The sequence below is a fragment of the Macrotis lagotis genome, chromosome X (assembly GCF_037893015.1).
Source record: "Macrotis lagotis isolate mMagLag1 chromosome X, bilby.v1.9.chrom.fasta, whole genome shotgun sequence".
Lineage (NCBI taxonomy): Eukaryota > Metazoa > Chordata > Mammalia > Peramelemorphia > Peramelidae > Macrotis > Macrotis lagotis.
In genome coordinates this window covers 141,275,964-141,299,188 of record NC_133666.1, presented here as the reverse complement: position 1 = coordinate 141,299,188, position 23,225 = coordinate 141,275,964, and the positions used below count along the sequence as shown (strand labels likewise).

The 23,225-nt window shown below is 43.4% G+C and overlaps 1 protein-coding gene across 1 annotated transcript in view; it reads right to left on the bottom strand.

Annotated features, from left to right (window-relative positions):
• Positions 1-4,214: 4,214 nt before the first annotated feature.
• SLC29A4 (solute carrier family 29 member 4) overlaps positions 4,215-23,225 on the bottom strand; it is a 40,182-nt gene continuing 21,171 nt past the window's right edge. The window contains exons 5-10 of the mRNA XM_074208319.1: positions 21,046-21,120; positions 18,303-18,568; positions 12,618-12,753; positions 11,479-11,666; positions 8,580-8,820; positions 4,215-6,993 (exon numbers count right to left, since the gene is read on the bottom strand). Of these exons, the coding sequence (XP_074064420.1) occupies positions 6,851-6,993; positions 8,580-8,820; positions 11,479-11,666; positions 12,618-12,753; positions 18,303-18,568; positions 21,046-21,120 (1,049 nt within the window). The 3' untranslated portion in view covers positions 4,215-6,850. The remainder of the gene's footprint in view (positions 6,994-8,579; positions 8,821-11,478; positions 11,667-12,617; positions 12,754-18,302; positions 18,569-21,045; positions 21,121-23,225) is intronic.

The window sequence follows — 23,225 nt, the reverse complement described above, 5'->3', positions numbered from 1 at the left end:
GTGTTTCAGATGAGAGAAATGGTAATTCCTTGATCAGGTCATAGCTTGATCATGTTCAGTTTTCTGGGGAGTGGATTTAAGTGCCAGAGAATGTCCAGAGAACAACTAGGATAGATTAAGAGCCAGAATATCATGCCATTTCAGGATCTACTGAAGGAATTTGGAGTGGGTGGCCTTAGTTGGGAATGCCGAAGAGATTCATCTGGTAAAGGTGGACTAAATGACTTGCAAGATACCTGCCTATTCTGAGACCCTATGAGAAGTGAAATAGTAGTAGCAGGGGTCCTGAAAAGTGTCATGTGGTAGAGGGATCACATGTGTTCTTGGTCCTGGGGGTGGGTGGGCAGAACTACCTACCAGCAATGGCAGAAGATATTCAGGCAGATGGAAGATGGAAGGAAAGAATTAGTTGGCCAAAAGTGGAATGGGCTGCCTCAGGAGAAATAGGTTCCATCTCACTAGGGTTCTCTGAGCAAAGACTGAAATCTCTTTATTAGGTTGTATTGTAGGGGGGAATTCTTAGGAATGGGTCCTTTCAACTGAAATTCTGGAGAAGGCAGGGTATCAAGATCTAGAGGTGACAATTGACTGCAGTTACTGATACCCAAGTCAAAGCTGTCAAAATGGATTAAGATTTGGCAGCCCCCTCAGTCCATAGTGTACAGGTGTCCAACTTTTAGTTCTTCTGGGCCGCATTGCCCAACAAAAACTTGTCAAGGGCCACATAAAGAATTTAATATTTATTTATGACTACAATGTAGCCCATATTACAATGATAATAATATAATGTAATAATGTCATATAACAGGACTTTGAGGACTATGTGTAGCTGTGGTTTGCAGGTTGGACACACCTGCTCTAGTGCCTTTGACCCTTCCACTCCTTCCTTCCCATCACAACCCCAAAGCACTGCTGTCAAGATTCCAAGGACTTTTCCATCTAAGGATGGAATAGGAAGCCTAGGAAGTAAGCAAGATGTCAACAAGACCAACCCTGCATGAGACAGAAGGATCCTACACCTTCTTTGGACACCCCTATTTGCACAACTTCTTGGCCTTTTTTCTCAACCTTGGAGGGAAGGTCATTTGGGTGCCTGTGCTCACCCAAAGGTAGGAGCTGCTTGTGAGGCAATAGTGCCATCTTGTGGTTATATAGGGCATCTCCCTCGGGTCCCAAACCTCCCAAAGGAGACCAAGGTCTTTGTGGTGCCCACCCTGGTAATCATTTGGCAGAAAGGAAGAAAATGACAGTCCAGTCCATGCCTGACTGAGAACACTTAAGTCAATGGGCCTTTGTTAAAGGGCATAGGGGTGGGCACAGTATAAAAGGAAAGTCGGAAAGATGCTAAAATCAGATAATCTTAGAGTAGGTATAAGAATAGGGATGGGGACTAGACTGATGATTTCATTAGTTTAGGAAACTTTCTTCACCCACACAGGTTGCTTATAGAGTGCCAAACCATTAGGAGGTTAAGTGATCTGCCTAGGGTCACACAGCCAGTGTGGGTTGGAGACTGGATTTGAACTTGGATCTTTGTGGCTTCAACACCAGTTTTCTATCCACTCTACTACCTCTCAGGAATAATAACAAAAACTAAGATTTATGTAGCATTTTAAAATTTGAAAAACTTTATTCTTTCACTTGATACCTAAAACAACTCTCTGAGATTAGGACTCAACAGAGGAGGTTGTCCTGAATCTGAAGTGTCTAATTTAGGATCTGAGTTCAAGCCCCAGCTTTGAGACTTCATTCCTGTGTGACTGCATTTCATTTTGTAAGCTGTTCCTCCAGCTCTGATCCTATTATCTCCCAGAAATAGATGTCCCTATGTTACAGATGAGGAAACTGAGGCACAAAGGTGTGGGAGGTGAAGTGACTATCAGAAGTTCAATTAAAATTAAGATTGTCCTGACCCCAAAGCTTTCACTTTTTTTATATTATACCAGGCTATTAGAAAGGATCTTGGATCAATCTGGTCTAAATCCTAACTGCAATGTGAATCCCCTCTGGAAGGTTCCTGAGGGAAATCTTGGTCGTTCCTTCCTTCAAACATTTCCAGTGACAGGGAGGCAATCTATACTGGACCAGTTGAACAGAATCCCTAAAGCTTTCTTGGCTAGAGATCCTATTCTTGGGAACAAGATATAGGACAAGCTAAGTCCTTCAGAATCCCATCAAGATGGGGTGTCTAGGGGCCTGGGGAAGCTGGGACCAGATTTGGGACAACTGGGAAAGCAGTTCTTTTCTAAACATCTAAACACAGGGCTTTATACATCACTCTACATACAAATGAAGCTCTGAGTGAAGGTGAAGGAAAGTCTTGCTCAACAGAAGAGGCAAGGTTAGAGAAGTGAATTTAAGAATCCAACTTCTTTATTTTTTCACAGGAGAAAGTTGAAGTTGAGAAAGGGAAATTGCTCCTCCAAGGTCACGCATTCAGTTAGTGGCAGTGATCCCTCCAAATCTGGGGCTCTTTTCATGACCTGGTCTGCCCAAGATCCTTTAAGAATGGAACTGGCACATCTCTTAGTACTGAACCTAATGTCTAGAAGCAGTGTGGCCTAATAGAAAAAGCAGTCATTGGATTTGAACTCAAGGTCTGACATTGACTAGCAGTGTGGTCATGGGCAACTTAAGATCTCACTGCACAGCCCTAGTTTTACCATCTATAAAAGGGGTATATTGTGAGGAAGGCATTTTGTAAATCATAAATAGTATGTTTACAAGAAAGACTCCAGTCATTCATTTGTAAGTGTAACACCTCCCTCGGTACTCAGGAAAAGGAAAAAAAAAGTAAGAGGGGAGCAAACGGAACAAGAAGGTCAGTATAAATTCATTGGTGCATCAACCTAGTGCAGATCCTTGTTCCAGTCAGCTAGCTGAGCATCCTCAGGACCTGGAGGAGTGGATCTGGATTCCACCGCAAAGTCCATCATATGAACAAGGCTATGGGCAATATCTTCTGGCACCAATATCTTCTGGCACCATCTTACCTTGGAGCAAGAAGCTTCACTGTTCCAATAGCTGATCCAAAGCTCCATGATGCTTCTTTCCACACAGCTCCACTCAGCTCTGGGTCTCTCAGATCTAAAAAAGTATTCATTCAATTCCTATAACCTATAATGTCATAGCTAGTCATTCCTATGGAGGGATAAGAACAGGAATGTGGTGGAATCAACTCATACCCGCTATGAAGGACTGATTGTTAAACTTTAGTGTAAGCATTTGTATCTTGGGAATCATAAAATCAGGGCTTGGTTTGTTGTTTTGTTGATTGTATCACTACTTTAAAAAGTAGTAGAGAAAAAGTTATAAACATTTTTTAAGGCAATTGGGTATAAGTGACTTGCCTGGGGTCTCATACTACTAAGTGTCTAAGGATTTGAACTTAGGTCCTCCTAACTCCAGGGCCTGTGCACTACCCACTGCACCACTGGGCTGCTGTAAAGATTAAACTTAAAAGGAGGACTTTTTTTTTTAAATCCAGAGAACTCTTTAAAAATTTACTAGCACATCCCTGCATCAGTCACTAGCTAATGAAAGATTGTACTATTTTCAGAGACCTTCTATTCATATGAAAGAGGAATGAAGGTTTCTTGTCCTTGGTCCCAGGGAGCAGAACTAGGGGCAATGTGTAAAATCCTAGGGAACTAGACTTTGGCTTTATACAAGGAAAAATAGTTTATGACTTTACCTAAAGCACTTTAATTTCTGTGAGCCTCAGTTTCCTCCTCTGTAAAATGAGAGGCTTGGACCAGATGATTTCTAATGTCCCTGAATATCCTAAATTCATGCTTTTGTGATCCTAAAAAAAGCTATTTAGGGGAATGTACTGTAGTGAATTTCTCATCATGGAAGGAATTCAAACAAAGGTTATTTAATCCCTTGACTCCTCATTATGTCTAGGCTGGGGATGAGGACAGACCCAGGAAAGGTTGGATATGGACTATAGACTTCTGCCCCAATTTCTTCATCCTCATCAGTGAGCCTCCTTCTTGTCCCTACTACCTCCTTGCCTTCTTCCTTTCCCTTTATTCCCCTCCTCTCCCCCCAACATCTTGACTAGCAAATGTCCCATTAAGAAAACTACTTTCTCCAGGTCAAGAGCGAGAAAGACAAGGATTAGAGAAGGTATGGACTGTATTTTTGAGATGACATGACTCTCTACATTCATGTTAGAGTTTAGACTGTAATCTGCCCTCTGCTGCAATATTTCTCTGATTCTTATATATTTTCACATGACTTTTTAATGGTCAAAATGGTACATTTTTATGAACAGACAGATATATACACACACACAATAAAATTCAGTGGCACAGAATGGAGGACTCTCTGCAGGGAGAGGCCAGGCTGTTGAGGGATGCCCATCTTTCTCCAGGGCTCAGGGTGAGAAAATTGAGCAGTGGAAGGGTAGAGATGGGGAAAAGGCCAGGGATCAGAAATCTTTCTTCTCCCCTTGCCCACCAATAATCAATTAGTATCCCTTCTCCATGGAGAAGAGTCTTCAAAGCTCCCATCAGTAATGTCTTGGGGGCAACTTACATCCCTGTCCCACTCCAACTTTCCTGGCAAAATTTTAGCTAGAGTCTGCAGAGATGAAGGAAAATTTTTTGCTGGGGATTGGGGGTAGAGTGTGGGGAAAATAAAGATTGCATCCAAGCAGTTGTAGATGTGTCTCTTCTGTTGGCATGCCCCCAAACTAGGGTGTCCTCCTTGCAGCACTGGGGTGTCTGTTTGCACCCTTTCACAGAAGACCAAAGTTCTTCCCTCACACTCTCCATCAATCATTTGCCCGTAGAATTTCCTTCTCCTTTCTCTAAATATCTTCCCTTCTCATCTTCCTTCTCAGCCTCATGTCAGGAGAATCCTAAAATGTCAGAGATTATAGGGTGCCCCAGAAATCATCCACTTCAAATATTCTTATGATATAGAGGAGGAAACAGAAACCTGGGGTAGAAGGGGAAGTGATTTGTCCAAGATTATGCAGCATGTCAGTGACCAAGCTAGGACCAGGGCTCTGTCTCCTGACTCTTAGCCCATGTACTACAGTAGAAGACCACTGGATTTGGACATGGGAGATATGGATTCCAAATTCCAAGCTCTGTGGCTTGCCGGTCATTTTACTCTGCCTGGCCTCAGTTTCCTTATCTAGAAAATAAGGGAAATGGATGAGGGGACCTCTTAAGGTCCCTTCTAGCTCTAAATCCTTTATATTGCTCTTTTCACCAAATCACATTGAACTTGCAGAGTTCATTTCATTCCATGCTCACTGGAAGGAAGTTGGTTTTTTTCCCCATTCTTGAGAGGCAAAAATTATCCATCCTGGCCACTAAAAGAGGAAGGGTGGTGGTGGTGGTGATGGTGGTGTGGACCCAAGAGCAGGCCTACTCTATAGCATTAACAGTCAAAGGAGGAAAGGGTTGGACTATGGTCTGCAAACTAAGCAATGGGACTGGCCTCATTCCCAGATGACCTTGGGAACCACAGGACCCACTTTTGTCCACAGTGATCAGAAACAGTGGGAGAGTATTCAGTGGCACCCCTCCCCCCATCCTGCTTCTAGGTCATCCCACCTCTCCTAGGAACACCACCAGTGCCCGTGTTGGGTCTCATGTCTGTCATGCTTTTTCTCCCTAGTTCCAGGGCCGCAACACCTCCAGACATCTATTCTGGGCTCCACCTATTTTGAACAGTTCACAAATAGGATAGCAGGAGGCACAGTGTTCGAGAAAGATAGGTAGGGAAGTAGACAGGTAGACAAAAGATGATCAGGGTTTCCTCTCCCTTCCCAGGACCTTGCTAGGAGAAAGTAATCCCTGGTTTAACTGATTAGTCAGGATCTCCTTCAGCAGAATCCTTTTGTTTAAAGAAGACTAGATTGGGAGGGCAAGAAGAGAGCCAGGGGTGTGGCTTGGGGGGTGGGGTGGGCAGGATTCACCAGACCCTGTTCAGGATTCTTTATTGGTCCCGACCTTCACCTGCCCCTGCCTGAGAAAGGTTCTCCCAGAAGTTTTGGGTGGCTAAGAGCTATCCCATTTACAATCAGGGAGAGTCTGGCTGCTTTAAGGGTTCACATGGTTCACTACCCTTACCACTCCCAGGGACATCTCTTCTGCTACTCCCTGCCCCAAGAACATTGTGGAGTTCCAGGAGGGACTTGGTATAGGACTGGGGTGCATGGCTTGATTATAATAATAAGGCTTTGGGTTGCCTTGACACAGCCAAACTCCACCTCTGGCCTGCTCCCTTCTCATCAGCCCCAGAATCTCTGCCCCACAGGTTGCACCCAAGAGCCAGGATAAATCAATGAGGCAGGAGGCAAGAAGAAGCAGGAGAGAAGAAGAGAGGAATCTTCAGGGAGCGGCTTCCACATATTTACACACACACTCACATACACAAATACACATTCATACATATCTTCCCAGGTTAGGGTGGAGACTGGCTCTTGCTTATAGTGCCCTTCAGTTGAATCCTCTTTCCTCTAGTCAAAGCCAGTCTCCCTTAGCCATCTCTGCCTGAAGCCATGCCCTGAGGCTTCCTCACAAGTCCTTGCAGACTTTCCATCTTTCCTAGAGTCCTCAGACAGAATAAGAGGAGCCATAAATTGGGGAAGTGAAAAGGGATAGGTTTTTCCAAAATTGGGGGGGTTGTTTGGAATTGGGTTATGGGGTGTAGGGAAAGGGGAGAGAGGTTGAACTTACACTCAGAATCCTCCCCTCAGAATCCAGGACCCGGACACTCCACTCCGCCCCCCACATCTGTCATGCACACACACACACACACACACACACACACACACACACACACACACACGCCAGCAGATCTTCCTGATCAGGCCCTGAGGCCCAGCTCAGTACCCTGATGTGAAGGTGTTATTGAAGGTTTCAGTGTAGAAGCAGGTGCTATGGGAGGTACTGGTGAGGCTATAGGCAAAGTAGGCCACGGCCGAGCCCAGAGTCAGTCCCGTCATATAGGAAACTGTCATCGTGTTCCCTGAAAAAGAGAAGGGGAGAACCAACTTAACCCCCTGAGTCGAGGGACTGGAGTCACTCCCAGACCTCAATGCTGGGGCTTTGAAAAGGAACACAATCCTACAATGCAAAGGCTGAAAATTAATTAATTTTTGCTTTTTTGCAAGGCAGTGGGGTTAAATGACTTGCCCAAAGTCACACAGCTAGGTAATTATTAAGTGTCTGAGGACACATTTGAACTCTGGTACTCCTGACTTCAGGGCCAGTGCTCTAGCCACTGCTCCACCTAGCTGCTCCTGATGGGCCCCAGCCCATCCCCTGACCTCCCTCTGAAGGCGAAAAGGGTCCATCTAAGTCTTGATGATGGAGGAAGGAGGTGCCCATTACCTAGACTGTTCACGGTATAGTCCTGAACTTGGAATCAGGAATATCTGACCTCAAACTCTTCTGAGTTGTGGGTGCTGGATAAGTCACTTAACCTTTGTTTGTCTCATTGTAAAATGGGTATAATAACAGCCCCTACCTCATAGTGCTGTGGTGAGGATCAAATGAGCAAGTACCTATATAGTAAACGCTCTATAGATGCTTATTGCCTTTCTTCCATTCAGTTGAGGCTCTTTGGTGCAACTCTGACAGATGATTATCTGTCTTTTACCTCTGCTCTTCAGGACAGGAAGCTCACTCCCCTCCCTCATAAAGTAGCCTGTTCCTTTGTCATCCGCTTTATTTGCTGGGTAATTTTTCGATATCAGAGCTGAAATCTGCATCTCATTTAACCTTTGCCCACTGGTGCTAGCCCTGCCCTCTGGATTCACCCAGGGTACGTCTCATTTTTTTTTTGAAGGATAGGAATAAGGGAGGATTAGACTTGGGATTTCCTGGTTTGGGATTTCATTGGAGTTCCTGGTGAAAAACTTCCTCTATCAATTGATTTTCCAACTACTCTTGGAAGTAGGTGCTATTATTATTCCCATTTAAAGGTGAGGCTAAAGTTAAGAGACTTGCCAGGGTCACACAAGCTAAGTGTGTGACCCTGGGCAAACATGTGAGGAAGGATTTGAACTCAAGTCCTCCTGCTTTCAAGACAGACATTCCCTTCAAGATACCACCTGACTTTCTCTTGCTGAGATGGGCATTGACAGAATAGAGATTATACTGAGATGGGGTAAAAAAAGAATTGAAAGAAAAAAAACGCTGGGGGCCTGAAGGGGAGAACCACAGGTAAGCAGTGGGTGAAGGGGAAGGGCAGAAAAAAAGGTTGGGGGTGTTGATCAAAGACAAACTTCAATGACATCCAATTTTTTTGCTGAGGGAAGGCCATTCCAATAGGTGGAAGTGGTTTAAGAGATACCCTCTCTGGGCTTCAGTTTCTTCAGCTATAAAAATGAGAGGGATAGACTACATAATTGTAAAAGTCTCTTCCAGTTTTAATAAAACCCATAGAAGGATGTGTGTAGGAGGGGGTGTGAAGGGAAGCATTTGGGATGGGTAATTGCTAGTTTTTAACTCAATGGTAAGTTTTGGATCTTCTGGGCTCATTGAGATTTTTCTGCTTTGCCTAAGGTGACTAACGGGCAGTAGACCTCCTGTTGAGCCAGCTCCCCATACCTGCAAGCTCTCGATGTTCAGGGCTCACTTTGCCAGCAGCCAGGATCATGGGCACGCTGCCAAAGTAGCCATTGCTGATGCCCATGAGGAGAGAGAAGATGCAAGGCCAGGCAGGGTGACTGAAGGTGGGCTTCCCACTGGGGTACACACACAAGATGAAGAGAGGGATGAATACAACACGTAGGCAGGAGTAGATGAGGAGGTGGGTCCCTCGCCAGTCATAGGGCAGGGCTGCTAGGATCTGTAAGAGAAAACAAAAGGCATAGGAGCCACAGTGGACAAGATGCCCAACCGGGGTAGGAGTAGGGGCCTGCAGGCTCAACAATTCAAGTCAGCAAGCATTTAGTAACCATGGACAGGGCATTCTGCTAGGGGAAGATACAAAGTTTAAATAAGACACATTCTTGCCCTCATGTTGCTCACGGTCTAGAAAGCGGATAAGACAAAAACACAAATAGCTATTATACACAATACTAAAGAAGTCAGGTAATGATGAATAGTAGTTAGGGAGCCTACCTTGAAACTAGGAAAGTTTGGAAGAGTGTTCAAGATACATATAGTTTGGGAGGAGTAAGAGGAAATTCCAGAAAGCGAAATGATAACTATTAGGCAGAAAATATTAAAAGTTCTTTTGTGAGAGGCTGGAATTTGGGGCTAGAGTTAATCTTGAGGTCAGGAAAACCTGGGTTCAAATCTCAACTCTGATACATATTAGCTGTGTAGCCCTGGGCAAGTCATTTGATTTCTCAGTTCTCTGGGCAACTCTCTAAGCCAATAAGTTTCAGCAAAAGTAATGCCCTTGGGGCACTAGATGGCACAGAGGATAGAGCACCAGGCCCAGGGCTGGTGCTCTATCCTCTGTGCCATCTAGTGCCCCAAGGGCATTACTCAGACACTTGATACTAACTAGCTGTGTGACCTTAGGCAAATCACTTAGCCCCATTGCCCCCCAAAAAACAACAACAAAAAAGAAATATCCTTCCTGGGGTAGCTAGGTTGGCATAGTGGACAGAGGGAACCTGGAATCAAGAAGACCCATGTTTCTGAGTTCAGATCCAATTTCAGATATTTACTAGCTGTTTGACCCTGAGCAAGTCACTTACTGTTTGCCTCAGTTTCCTTATCTATAAAATGGACTTGAAAAGGAAATGGCAAAATACTCCAAAATCTCTGCCTTAAAAATCCCAAATGAGGTCATGAAGAATTGAATCCAACTAAAATAACTTAGCAATGCAGAAGGAAGCATTGACTATCAGTGTTGTAAAGAGCAGATTGGAGAAGGTGGTCTGTTAGGAGACCATTAAATAGTCAAAGGATTAGGGACTTAGAGTTGGAAGGGACCTTTGAGGTCATTTAGTTCAACTTCTTATTTTATAGTAGGGAAACTGAGACCCCATATGTTGAAGGGACTTCTCCAAGGTCATATAGGTAGTAAGTGGCCATGATAGGAATTAAACCTAGGTCTCCTGACATCAAGTCTCAGATAGTGGATTGGACTGTACCAGACCTTTCTCCAAGATGGGGTTGCTTCAAAGTAGTAGATGCTTTAGTGTTGGACATGTGAGCCCTAGAATGTGAAGTGGAAGGAGCTGGGTTCTAGGAAGTACTGCAAATTGTTAAGTTACTCTGTTATGGGAAATTAAAGTCTATTCATGTCCAGCTTCAAAGCCCCCTTTTTTGCTAGCATCTTAAAGTCAAATAGAACAAGATTCTTTAACTTATTCCTTATTCATAATTTAGATCAATCACGGAGTCTCAGACACTTATGACCCTGGGCAAGTCACTTAATCACAATTGCCTCAAAAAAAGAAATACATAAAAATAAAAGAAATTTTTAAAAATAGATCAATCACAGAAAGGGATCCAAGAATAAAAATCTCATATGGAAAAGTTCCTTTCTCTTTACCTGTGATTCTCATAGAGCTCTGGGAGTCAGGCAGACCCTGAAATATTATCCTCATTTTTTTCAGTTGAGGAAATTGAGAATGAAAGCGGCAAATGACTCACCCAAAAGCCCCCAGTAGAATCAAGATTTCAATCCAGGTTTGTCCAGTTCAAGGTCAGAGATTTGCCTCTGAACCATCCTGGCTCTCAGGAAAGGTGTATTGCTGCCTATCATGTGAGGGTTGCCAACTGTTCTTCCTACCAATGTTTTTCCCACTAATTTGTCTTAGAACATAATATTCCTTTATTTATTTTTAATTTTTGGTTCATCTTTCTCTCCCTCCAGTTCCCTCCTCCAACCACTGAGAAGGCCAGAAATACAATACTCATTTTAAATATACTATCAAGTACATGACAATCCTAACAGCCTAAGGCAGATACATGTCCTGGCCCTCAAAATTGGAGAGGAGATGGCTAGTCTAACTAGTTTAATGCTTTATGTTATCTGAGAGGGTTAATATAGTTCCTTATCTACCTCAGTATCACCTGCATCACCTAAGGGAAAAGATGGGGCAAAGGAGGAGTGATACATTGCTAGGGGAAAAAATAAAGAGAGGTCTGAAAGATAGGGCGTACTGAGGGAAATGGGAAAGGGCATTGGAGCTTCCAGAATCCTATTCTGTGTCCAGTTGGCATACCAATCTACAATAAAGGGACCAATTTATCTCTCCAAAAGGCATTTACCTATTAATGTAGATCTCCTGAACACTGAAAACCAGTTGGAAAGGGTCTTGGAAGACTAAGAGAACAGGTATGTGAGGTTAATTGATATGGGATGGTCTTCCCAGGATCTATCAAATCAGAACATGTAGGTGGCCATTTACTTCCCCAAGCATGAGGCCACCTAGGAACAGAGAAGCAGGCAATTGAGTCTACTTGGAGCTCCTCCTAAGGAACCATTTCACTGGGCTCAGTATCAGGTCAATGTTCTTCCCTGCCTAGGCCCTGGTCCTACCTTGCCCACGAAGTCAGAGAGGTTGAATATGGCCATGACAAGGATTGGGAGCCATTCGCCAAGTGTACAGTTGCGGATCTCAGATTCCAGCCCAGGAAAGAGGCACAGCGTGATGAAGTAGGACATTGCTATGGAGAGCATGTAGGCCCAGATCACCCGGGACACCACATATCGTTGTAGCATCATGGCTGGTGGGAGGAAAAACCCAAAGTTCTTATCAGCATGACCCCTCCTCTTCCTTCTCTTCCTGTCACAGAACATTTGAATTCAAAGGCATTGTAGAGACCAAATTCCTCCTTTTACAAAGGAGGAAACAAATTCATAGAAGGTCATTCAGTGATTAAACTAGAACTGAAGCTAGTTCTAGGAGGAACTGATACTTCAAAGTCAAGTGGTCTTTCCATCAACTCACTACATTCTAGTTTCTGGGGGGTACCACCTTGTACCTGGCTGCTCTAAAGAAAAAGACCCTTAGAACTAGAAGGGCCCTGAGAGATTATCTGTCCAATCTTCTCATTCAATAAATAGGGAAACTGAGGTCCTGAAAAATGAAACCACTTGTCCAAGGATATTTTAGCTAAATAGTGACAAGATTGAGCCTACAGTGACTATGGTTAAGACTTCTATTTGGAGCCTGTCCTCAAAATGGGGCTTTAAGTGGCTCTGGAGTAGTTAGCAAGGGCTAAGCCAACTTAAAAATGGTATAGTGTAGAGTTGTCTAGATATCATTCAAGGAGACACTGATATAACCTCAGAATGATTTCAGCTCCTACATGGACATGTAGTCTCTTCCATCCCTTCCTACACTTTGAATATCTGTGAGTGGTGAGGAGGGGCAGAAGTGGCTAAGACAAGAATGACCATCTGCGCCAAATCTGGTCATTGTGCCATCAAGAAGGCACACACACACACATACACACACACACACACACACACACACACACACACACACACACACACACAAAATCATATATTCTCTTTTGGAATGGCCTCATGAGAAGCAATGAAAAGGATCCTGAAACCCTCTTACACGTCAACACTGATGGTAACCGGAAGAATGACAGACCCTTCTGTCTTCTTCCACTTTCCTCCTATCCCCAAGCTTCCTGCTCAATTGGGATGGACACTCTTTCCCCTACCTCGGAAGTTGGGCCAGCTCCTCTTGAATTTGGGCTGAGGGACATCAAATCTCATATAGGTCCCACCACCATCCAGTTCAGCCTCATGGCCCACACTGCCCTGAGGGGACCCCCCTGGGCCAGGGTGTCGATCCTCCTGAAAAAGTAAGGGCAGTGGGAAGAAAGGGGGGGAAGGAGTTAGGGTATGCATGATCCTGGAGGAAGATTCCCACATCCTAGAACATCAGCACTGGAATGGACATTAGACATCTTTTGTCAAACCCCTTCATTTAAAAAATTTTTTTTAATTTATATTCTGCACTTAACAAAGGGGAATTTACATATTCATGGTAGAACAGAAAAATAGATAGCAATGTACATAAAATTTCAGATCCCTATTAAGTATGGCTTGCCTTTCTTTTAAACTTGTCTAGCTTTCCTTTTGTATTTTTCTTGCCATTAAAAAAAAAGATATTTTAATGATCTTTTTTTTTCTTTCCTCCTTTTTTTTTTGGCTTCCTTATTCTAATTCTCCTTCACTTTTCCACTTCTTATGTTGGATAAAAAGGAAAAACAAAGCCTTTCTAACAAATATGCACAGTTTAGCAAAACAAATTCCCATGATTCCTAGATGATCTCTGAAGTCACATCTAAAAGCCTATGTATCTTATTCTGTATTTTGAGTCCTTGATTCTCTGTCAAGAGGTGTTATCTCTCTTCCCTTATTTTGTGAGCTGGAACCCACTTTATAATTGGGAGATTTAGAGTCAAAAGACATTTTAGAGGTCCCCTGGTCCAAGCCTTTCAAACAAGATAATATAAATGTTTTGCAAATATTAAAGGACTATTCGGTATTACTTTTTTCATAAATGAGAAACTGAGACCTGGAGGGGTGAAATGTCTTAGTCAAAGCTCTATCCACTGCACCACCTACTGCCCCCAGCTCTAGATCTAAGATCTCTGGCATGGTGCTCTGGACGTCATTCTGAATATCCAGGAATTCAAGATAATGCTATAGTTCTCTTGGCCACATTGCTTCTCAGAAAGAACAGAAACTGAGAAGGGTCTCCTTATTCTTATGGGGAGAGTAAAAAGGGTCCCATAAGGGACATCATGGGACAGTGGAAAGATTACTGGACCTTGGAGTCAGGATGGAGGAATGGACATGGAGTCAGGAAGCTCTGGGTTCCAATCCCTCCTCAGACATTTACTATGGGTGAGACCCTGCAAATCATTTAAAGTCTTGGGACCTGGAAGATGAGGAAATTGGATTAGATGGTCTCTGAAATCTCTGAAGAAGGGCTCTCAAGTCTTTTAGAGCAGTGACAGGATTGCAATCCCCCAGCTAAACTCATATTCCTATATCCTTCCTTACTACTTATTCCTTCAGGGTGGCAGCTGTTACTGGTGCTGATGCTGGTAATCATTTTTTCCTTTTGGCTCCTGCTAAGCCAAGCAATTTCTAAATAATTTTTTTTGGGGAGAGAGAGAGAGAGAGAGAGAGAGAGAGAGAGAGAGAGAGAGAGAGAGTGACAGGTTGGTGTATTATCTCTGGCCACCACTAGATGGCATCCATTGCTTAGCAGGAACAGCTGTGCAGCCCCCTCCAAGCTGGCTAATTGGGATACAGCTGTGGTGGGACCACACCAAAGCCCCTGCTTCCAAAGGAGCATTCTGCTTAGCCCAGCAAATGTTCCCTAGATGCCCATCGGCAGGATGCCCTCATACATCCTCCTCAAGTTAGAAATCTCCCACCCATTCACATGCTCCACTGGTTGAGAAATAAGGCTCCCAGGCCAGATGGGCAGGAGACTGGGGCAGATGGGTCCACTTTGTCATCTCCCATCCAAAGAGCCCTGGTGGGTGGGGGGGAGCTCAGTCTCAGCCTTGCAGTGGACTCAAGTCTGGAGGGAGAGATATTGCCAGGGATTTTTCAAGGCTTCAGAGATATATCTAGCATCTGATCTAGACTGTCCCATTTGGGGACTTGTGATCTAGACTGTCCCATTTGGGGACTTGTGTGATATGATGAAGAAAGAGAAACACTGGTTAATGGAGTCATAGCACCTGAGTTCAAATCCTGCCCAATGCATAACCACTCATGTGGTTTATGCTTTAAAACCCTTCATAACTTGATTCCTTTCTACCTGGTCCGATCTTGTCACTCTTCTATTCAATAAAGGTCAGTGGTTCCCTTTTACCTCCAGGATCAAATATAAAATGCTCTTTTGGCATTTAAAGCCCCTCTCTACCTAGCTCTCCAATCTTCTTACTCCTTATTCCCCTTTTCATTCTCTAGGTTCTAGTGACACTGGCTTCCTTATTCTTCCTCAAACATGGCAGACATCTCCCAATCCCATACATTTTTCTCTGGCTGTCTCCATCCTAGGAAGGCTCTCCCTCTTAATCTTCATCTCCTGGCTTCTCAAGTTTTCTTCAAGTCCCAGAGTAAAATCTCACCTTCTACCAGAAACCTTTCCTATTCCCTCTTTATCTTATTGCTTTCCCCCTGTGACTCCCTCCAGTTTATCCTGTATATATCTCATTTATAAACAGTTGCTTGCATCTGGGCTTCCCCGTTAGATGGTGAGCTCCTTAGGCATAGGGAATGTGTTTTGGTTTTCTTTCTCTCTCGGTACTCAGGCTCATAGTGCATGGCTCATAGAAAGTAATAATCAATACTTTTTGACCTGTTGACTTTTCAAATCTGGAGAAAGTATTTAACGTCTCTGTGCCTTGGTTTCCTCATCTGTAAAATGAGGGAGTTGGACTGGATGGTTTCAGAACTCCCTTGGAGCTCTATGACCTTGAGACCTTCAGAGGTGAAAGGCATCCTTCAAGGGACTCCTTAGAGAATGGGTCTTCACCCATAATACTTCATTTCCAATTTCTGTCTCGCAGGCCTAGAATCCATTTCTCTATTTGGCAGAATCCTTTATTACCCTCAGGACTCAGCTAAAGTGCCACTTCTACATGTGATCTTTCTTCATCCCAATCCCAATGCCTCTCTTCCCCAACTAGTATGTATTTACTTTGCATTTACTCTGTAAATACTTATTTGTGTCCATTTGATTTTTCTTGTCACAATGTCAGTTATTTGGGGACAGAGATGATTCCTTTATTGTCTTTAATCCCTAATATCTAGCACAGTGCCTGGGATGTAAGAGGCCCTTAACAAAAGCTTAGTGGTGGCAGCTAGGTATTGTAGTGGATAGAGTAGGAAGGCTCATCTTCCTGAGTTCAAGGCCTTAGACACTAGCTGTGTCATTTCATCCTGTTTGCCTTGGTTTCCTCATCTGTAAAATGAACTGGAGAAGGAAATGGCAAATCACTCTAATACCTCATTAAGAAAACCCCAAATGAGTTGAACACAATTCTAATAATTAAATAACAACAACACAGGAATGAGTACTGAAGAAGTACCAAATAAAAACTTTTTTAAAAGTTCTGATAAAATATTAGAATCATCTAATGTAGCAATTGTCATTGGGAACCCCGGGGTGGGGTTTCTTTGTGATCCTTTCAGAAGGTTCACAAAGTCAAAACTATTTTTTTATAATAGCACTAAGATGTTTTCGTTTCTAAGGAAGTGAATAACAATAGATATATCTCTCATAAATATAAGCTCTTTGGAAGGATTCTCTCCAGTTTTGTAGACTGTAAAGGGGTCCTGGGACCAAAAAACTTGAGAACTGCCAATTTAATCAACACAAAAGTATCTAGAGGAAGGCAACTAAGTTGGAATAGGTAATGGCAGAGCCAGGTCCAGGTTATGTGATCTCTTAGCTTCCAGGACTCAGTTTCCTCATCTGTAAAATGAGGGTTGGACTAGATTACCTCTCAGGTCCCTTCTAGCTCTATATCTACCATTCAGTGATTTAAAGGAGACAAAGGGCAATATGGCTTGGTGGAGAGTTGGATTTGAGGTCAGAGGACCCAGGTCCTCTGATTGAATCTTGGTCCTGTCACTTGGTTGTTTTAGCTCGAAATTAAGAGTTAACTAGAGCAACGAGGCCAAACTCAAATAGAAACAGTCTGTGGCATACTGACTTAGGAAACTACAAATTAACATCATCTGTATTTTTAGTTATGCTGTTAAAATTTCCCCATGATACATTAATGAGGTTTGGTCTGTTTTTGCATGAGTGTGTCCACTCTGGACCTGGACCTGGGGATCTCTAAGGTCTCTTCCAATTTGAGATCGGTGATCCCACAGTACTGTCTTCTAGTTTTTGAAGGAATATCACCTGGAAGAGGGATCCAACTTATTTTATTTGGTCCCAGAGAACAAAACTGGGTGTGAGGGTTGAAAGTTGAAAAGGGGGGCAGCTAGGTGGCACAGTGAATACAGCATGGGCCTTGGAGTCAGGAGTACCTGGGTTCAAATCTGACCTCAGACACTCGATAATTACCTAGCCGTGTGGCCTTGGGCAAGCCACTTAACCCCATTGCCTTGAAAAATCAAAAAAAAAAGAATGACTGGAGATGGCCTTGGATTTGGGTAATCAGGATTAAGTGACTTGCCCAAGGTCACCTAGCTAATAAGTCAAGTGTTTGAGACCAGATTTAAATTCAGGTCCTTCTGACTCCAGAGTTGGAACTCTATCCAATGCATCACCTAGTTCCAGTTGTGTCAGGAATGGACGGGTTGTGGAATGGAAATAATGTAATATGATAATAATAATTTAACTGCAGATCCAGTCACGCCAGAGAAAGGGAGATGGGAAATTAGAGTCAGTTCAGATTAAACTCAGGTCCTTCTGACTCCAGATTTGAATGCTCTAACCATTGCACCACTTAGCTAGCAATTGAGACCAGAATGAATGGGTTATGGAATGGAAATAATGTAATATGATAATAGTTTAAGTCTAGTCACACTAGAGAAAGGGAGGTGGGAAAGCAGAGTCAGAGTCCAGATGAAACTCAGGTCCTTCTGACTCCAGAGCTCTATCCACTACTGCACCACCTAGTTGTAGGTGAGTCAGGAATGGATGAGTTGTGGAATGGAAATAATTTAATATGATAATAATAATTTAACTGTATATCCAGTCACCCTGGAGAAACAGAGGCTGTGGGAAGTCAGAGTCAGAGTTCATAAGAGGGATCTGGAGCAATGCAGAGCTGACAGAGGACCTCAAAGGAATTACAGGGGAGTTATATACATATAAAGAAGAAAGTATCCCCCCCCACCCTAACCATGGTGGCCCACTGGACAAGCCAATTATGACTCCGGCTAAGAAGTAGAATAAGGATTTGAAACTCAGGGGAAAGAATTATAAAGCGCTTTGAACACCAAACAGCGGACTTTTGATCCTGAAAGCGATCCAAATCCAGATCTCTTTTCAGTATAGCAGGGAGAGGAAGTAATTCTAAAAGTCACCATGTTAGCTGGGTAGCAGCAACGCCTAGAACAGCGATGATGTCGGATTGTTGTAGGGCTGTGGGAGGGGGAGGAGGGCTTTTTGTATGTAAGTGGTAAGCATACAAGTAAAGCACAGATTTTTTTTTTTTGAAGGGAAGCAGTGTGTATGTATGTGCGTGTGTTTTGGGGAGGCTACATGCCAAGAGGGAAGAGTATGTGCGGTCTGATGGTGTGCTGCCGAAGATGCTGGCACGCGGCGGGGCAGGGACCACTCTCCCGGGCTTGGATGCATCCAGCCAAGGACTCCCCCAGCGCATCCGCCTCCCCCCCACCCCAATACTTACAAACCGCACTTCGTCGGCGGTGACGTCATGGTGCACGCGGTAGCCCGAGCCGGTGGCCACGCTGCCCTTGAGCTCCGGGGCGCCTTCTTGGGAGCGGGCGGTGTAATAGCGGACAAAGCGGGTCCGCTTCACCAGCACGTGCAGAAGCAGGCACATGAGCTCCATGCCGATAGAGATGAAGAAGAAAATGATGGTGTTCTCCTTCTCATCCGACAGCAGCAGCTTGGTGAAGATGCGACTGAGCGAGATGATGACCCCCGCGGTGCCTGCGCCAGAGGGAGAGGGCAGTCAGGGAGGGGTAGCCTCAGCAGGCCCTCCCCCATTCAGACCCCATGCTGTTTCCTGTCACCTCACCACGGCTCCCCCAGACACCACTCCCATGCTCACATAGGCGCAAATATACAAGGACGTCTCTCTCCTTCACACAAGCGCACACTACTGCCCTCCACAAATGGGCACACCCAGCCTGATCCGCTCCAAAACACATACAAATACACGGAACTTTCCCCACAAATATACACACTTCCCCTCTGAAACTTTTACAGAAATACACACATTGCTTACACAAAGCAGTCATCCGCAGATAATACAAGTCCCACTATTTACGCACACTCTGTACACACAACTCTCACAATCATATACAAGAAAATTAAGCCAATCTCCTAGAAGTGAACTAAGAATTTTGGAGCACCTTGTACATAAACAACAGTTCCAATGAGGGAATTTGTCAGTTAGTCGATAAACATCAATTAACTACCTATTATGTCCCAGAGGGCAGCTAGATGGTGCAATAGATAGAGCACTGGCCCTGGAGTCAGAAGAATCTGAGTTCAAATCCAGCCACAGATACTTCATAATTGACACTATGTGACTTTGGGCAAGTCACTGAACCCCATTGCCATAAATAATTTTTTTAAACGAAGGACAAATGCTAATTATGTCCCAGACATTGCTAAGGACTGGGAATAGTCGCCCTCCCCTCAAGGAGCTCACAGTCTAATGGAGGAGTCAAAAGCAAATACAGATGTACAAATAAGCTCCTTATAGGATAAATAAGAAATAATTTTTAGAGGGAAGACTGGAATCAAGAGGAGCTGGGAAAGGCTTCCAGGATTTTAGTTGGGATTTAAGGGAAGCCAGACAAGCCAGTAGACAGAAATGAGGAAGAAGAGTATTCCAGAGATGAGAAACATTTGGAAAAAATGCACAGAGCCATCAGAGATGTCTTGGTTGTTTGTGGTACAGCCAGGAGGCTGGCATCCCTGAATGGAAGAGTACATGTTAGGGAGTGAGGTGCAAGAAGACTGGAAAGAAGGACTGAGGGTAGCTGGGTTTTGAAGGGCTTTGAATGGCAGAGGATTTTTTATTTGATCCTGGAGGTGGTAGTGAACCACTGGGATTTATTGTGTAGGGAAGGTGGTTGAATAGAGAATGGATTGGAATGGAGAGAGACTTGAGGCAGGCAGACCCATTAGTAGCCTTGACTTGATTATGCTTATTTGTTACAAGAAATTTTTCATTTTTTCCCCAATGGGTTGGCAGGTGGGAGGGAAAGGAAACATTTTCAATTTTTAAAAAGCATTTAAAATAGAGGGACAAGGGAGCTACAGATGAGGAATGTTGCATGCCCTTACAGATAAGGGTACCATGTTAGTTTTGCTTATTAATTGTTTTACTTTGTTATTAGAACACATATCCTAGGTCAGGGTAACAAAACACATCATTAAATTTTTAAAAATTAAAAAAAAATCTCAATATCCTTGCTGTCCAAATACAAACACTTTTTACCCACAAATATACATACCTTTTATACATACTGCACTCACAAAGATAATATACATACTACTCTCTCCCACCACTTAAACACACGTATTCCGAGTCCCCTGCACATCTTGTTCCCCACAGATTGCCCCTCCACAAATTCTCAAATTGTTCCTCTCAACTTCCCAAACACACATGTAAACAAATTCAAGTCTATCATCTTTGTCAACACTTCAAACTAGAGCTGAGGTCTCATGCTTTTCAGAAGAGACTAAAGTTTTATGGGGGAAAGGGAGGGCAAGAAAGGGAAAGGGGAACAGACTGGTTCCCCTAAAGAGCAGTGGTATCAAACTCAGAAACAGGGACAACTAAACTCTAAGGATCACCAAATATTGACTTAATTTTAAAATGTGATATTTCTGTTTTATTTGTATTTTTTTAAATTTTGTTAAATATTTCACAATTACATTTTAATTTGGTTCAACTACACTTGTAAGTGTTGTAGGTTATGAGCTGCCTGGTCCTCAGACTAAGTGTTTGACATCTCTGCTATCATGGACATGACATAGGCATGGGATCCAAACTCCAGGTACTTCTCACTGATCCTCATTGCCTAATGGCTTGGTCAGAATGACCTTACATATTTTTGCCAGCCTTCAGCAGGGTAGAGAACAGGAAGAACCAGAAATCTTGGACCCTGTCTTAGGTTCTAGCCTTGTTGGAATCTAAATCACTTTCCCCAAAGTCAAAATATCCTCTTCCATTGGTTTCTTTACCCTATTGTTTATATCCTCCAGTCCTTCCCTAGTGTTGGTAAAGCAGGAAAGGCTTCAGGGTGTTGGAAAAGAAAGCCCCTTCAAATCAACTCCAGTGCACTTCCCACTCTCCATTTCCTACCCCATGTCCTGTCAGGGTAGACCAGGAGAGTGACCAACAAGCTAGGGGAGCCTGTCATTAATGTCTGATGGACACAGATACTTACTCTCTCCAGTCATCACTCCCTGGGTGTACCTCTTTGGCAGCATCCCTGTGTAACCGTAGAAACTGGATTGCTGCACTTGAAGAGAGAGGGGAAGGTGAGAGAAAGAGAAGAAAAAAAGATATGTTATTATTTGCTCCCCTGGAGGGGTGTGGGGAAGGTAGAGTGGGAGAGAGTGAGGAAACTTCCCCTAGGCTATAACTGAAATCTTTTAGATTAGTTCTCTAGGCCAGTGGTCTCTAAACTGTTTCCATCGTATACCCCATCAATAAAACATGTTTGAGCACTCTCCCTAATCCATATATGAAAATTGACATTAATAATATGTAACTGAAGGTTCAAACCTAAGCATTTACATTTGTGACTCTCCATATACAGGTGTTTGTGTGTGTAACCCAAGGCTCAAACTTAGGTATTTGCACAGGGCTCTTTTCATTGGCTGAGAGAATGATTAGTTTCCAGCACTATCGATAGTAATCATTCTCTCCACCAATGAGAAGGGTCCCATGCAAATGTCTAGATTTGAGCCTTGGTCTAAATATATACCTATATTTCCTTGTTAGCAATTATGTACATTATAAAGCTTAAACAAAAATAAAAATGAAAAAAGAATGAAATAAAAGTGTTTTGGTATTTGATCCAAGAATCAACAAGGAACCCCTGGAGTTTATTGATTAGGGGAAGTATATAGTCAGACCTTCACTTTGGGAATGCTACTGTTCATCCTTTGTTCTTGAGAAGGACCATGACATCAGGAAGGTGATACTATGACATGCAAGTGAATTGGATTTCAGGGAGGGAAACAAAATCATCAGTCATCTGGGTCTAGTGGCCAGATATGGATCAAGATGACTGGAGATGGCCCGAGAGTCAGGGAAAGACCTCGGCCTCTTTAAGCTAAGGTTTTAACAGGTCTCAGTTTGGCTGAGGCAACACTCATTCAGTGAATAGACTGTGGGAATACCACTTTAGCAGCAAGGGAGACTTTAAGGCAGGGAGATCAATGAGAAGTTTGTAAGAATCCAGGTGAGAGGGGGATCAGATTCAAGAAATGTGAAGATAGAAACAAATAAGATTTTGCAAAGTAATTAGCCATGTGTAGTTTGAAATTGAAGAGTTAAAGATGACACGGAGGTTATGATTTGGAATTGTGGGAAGGATGGTGGAGTTTTTGACAGAAATAGGGAACCTGGGAAGAAGGGTTGGTAGGAGGAGAAGAGTCTTGAATGATTATAACATATCCATGCTGGTCCACTCTGGTGACTTTGTCCCATTCAAAATTTAAAAAAAAGGAGGTGGAACTCTTACTCATGGGCCACTGCCTGGGAGCAGAAAACCTGTCCTCCTTGAGTTTTTTGCTACAGCTACAAGGGATCTGGAGTTGAGGGGAGACAAAAGGCGGGCTATACTGGGTTGGGAGATGGATGGGATGGTGGATTTTCCCCACGATATTCATGTAGCTGTTGCTATGCATGCCTGTGTAGAGACTGAGTTTTATCCACCCAGAGGTGTGACTCAGAAAATTGGAAATTGGGAGTTTGAACAGGGGAAGGAGTTGATAGTGTTGGATAATAGGTATGGAGGTAGTTGTGTTGGCAACAAGTCCCACTATTATAGGGGAGGGTAGGATTTGTTCTCTCTGACCACCCTTTGATTGATTGATGACATATTTTGGGGGTTAGGCCACTGTCCACCAGGACTTTGGAGACTATTGTACTAGACCACATGACTCTCCATCCCTTTCCCCCACCTCCCATAGAATGTAAGCTCCTTGAGGGCAGGGACTGTTTTAAATTTTTATCTTTTTATCCCCAGCACCAAACACAGAATCTGACAAATAGTAGGTGTTTAATAAGTGCTTGCTAAATTGAATTGACCTAGTGGTGAAGTGGATAGAGTGTGGGGTCTGGAGTCAGGAAGACCCAAGTTCAAATCCAGCCTAAGTTACTTAGAAGCTGTGTGATCCTGGGCAAGTCTCTTAATCACTATTTTCCTCAGTTTCCACATCTGTAAAACAGACATAATAAGAATATTTGCATCCCCAGGTTGTTATGAGGACCAAGTGAGATAATAAAACACTCTACTGTCATATAGTAAACACTACATAATGTTATCTATCATGACTAGTTCTAGCCCAAGGACTCTAGCTGGAAGGTCCCTGTTCATCCCCACTAATTAGAATC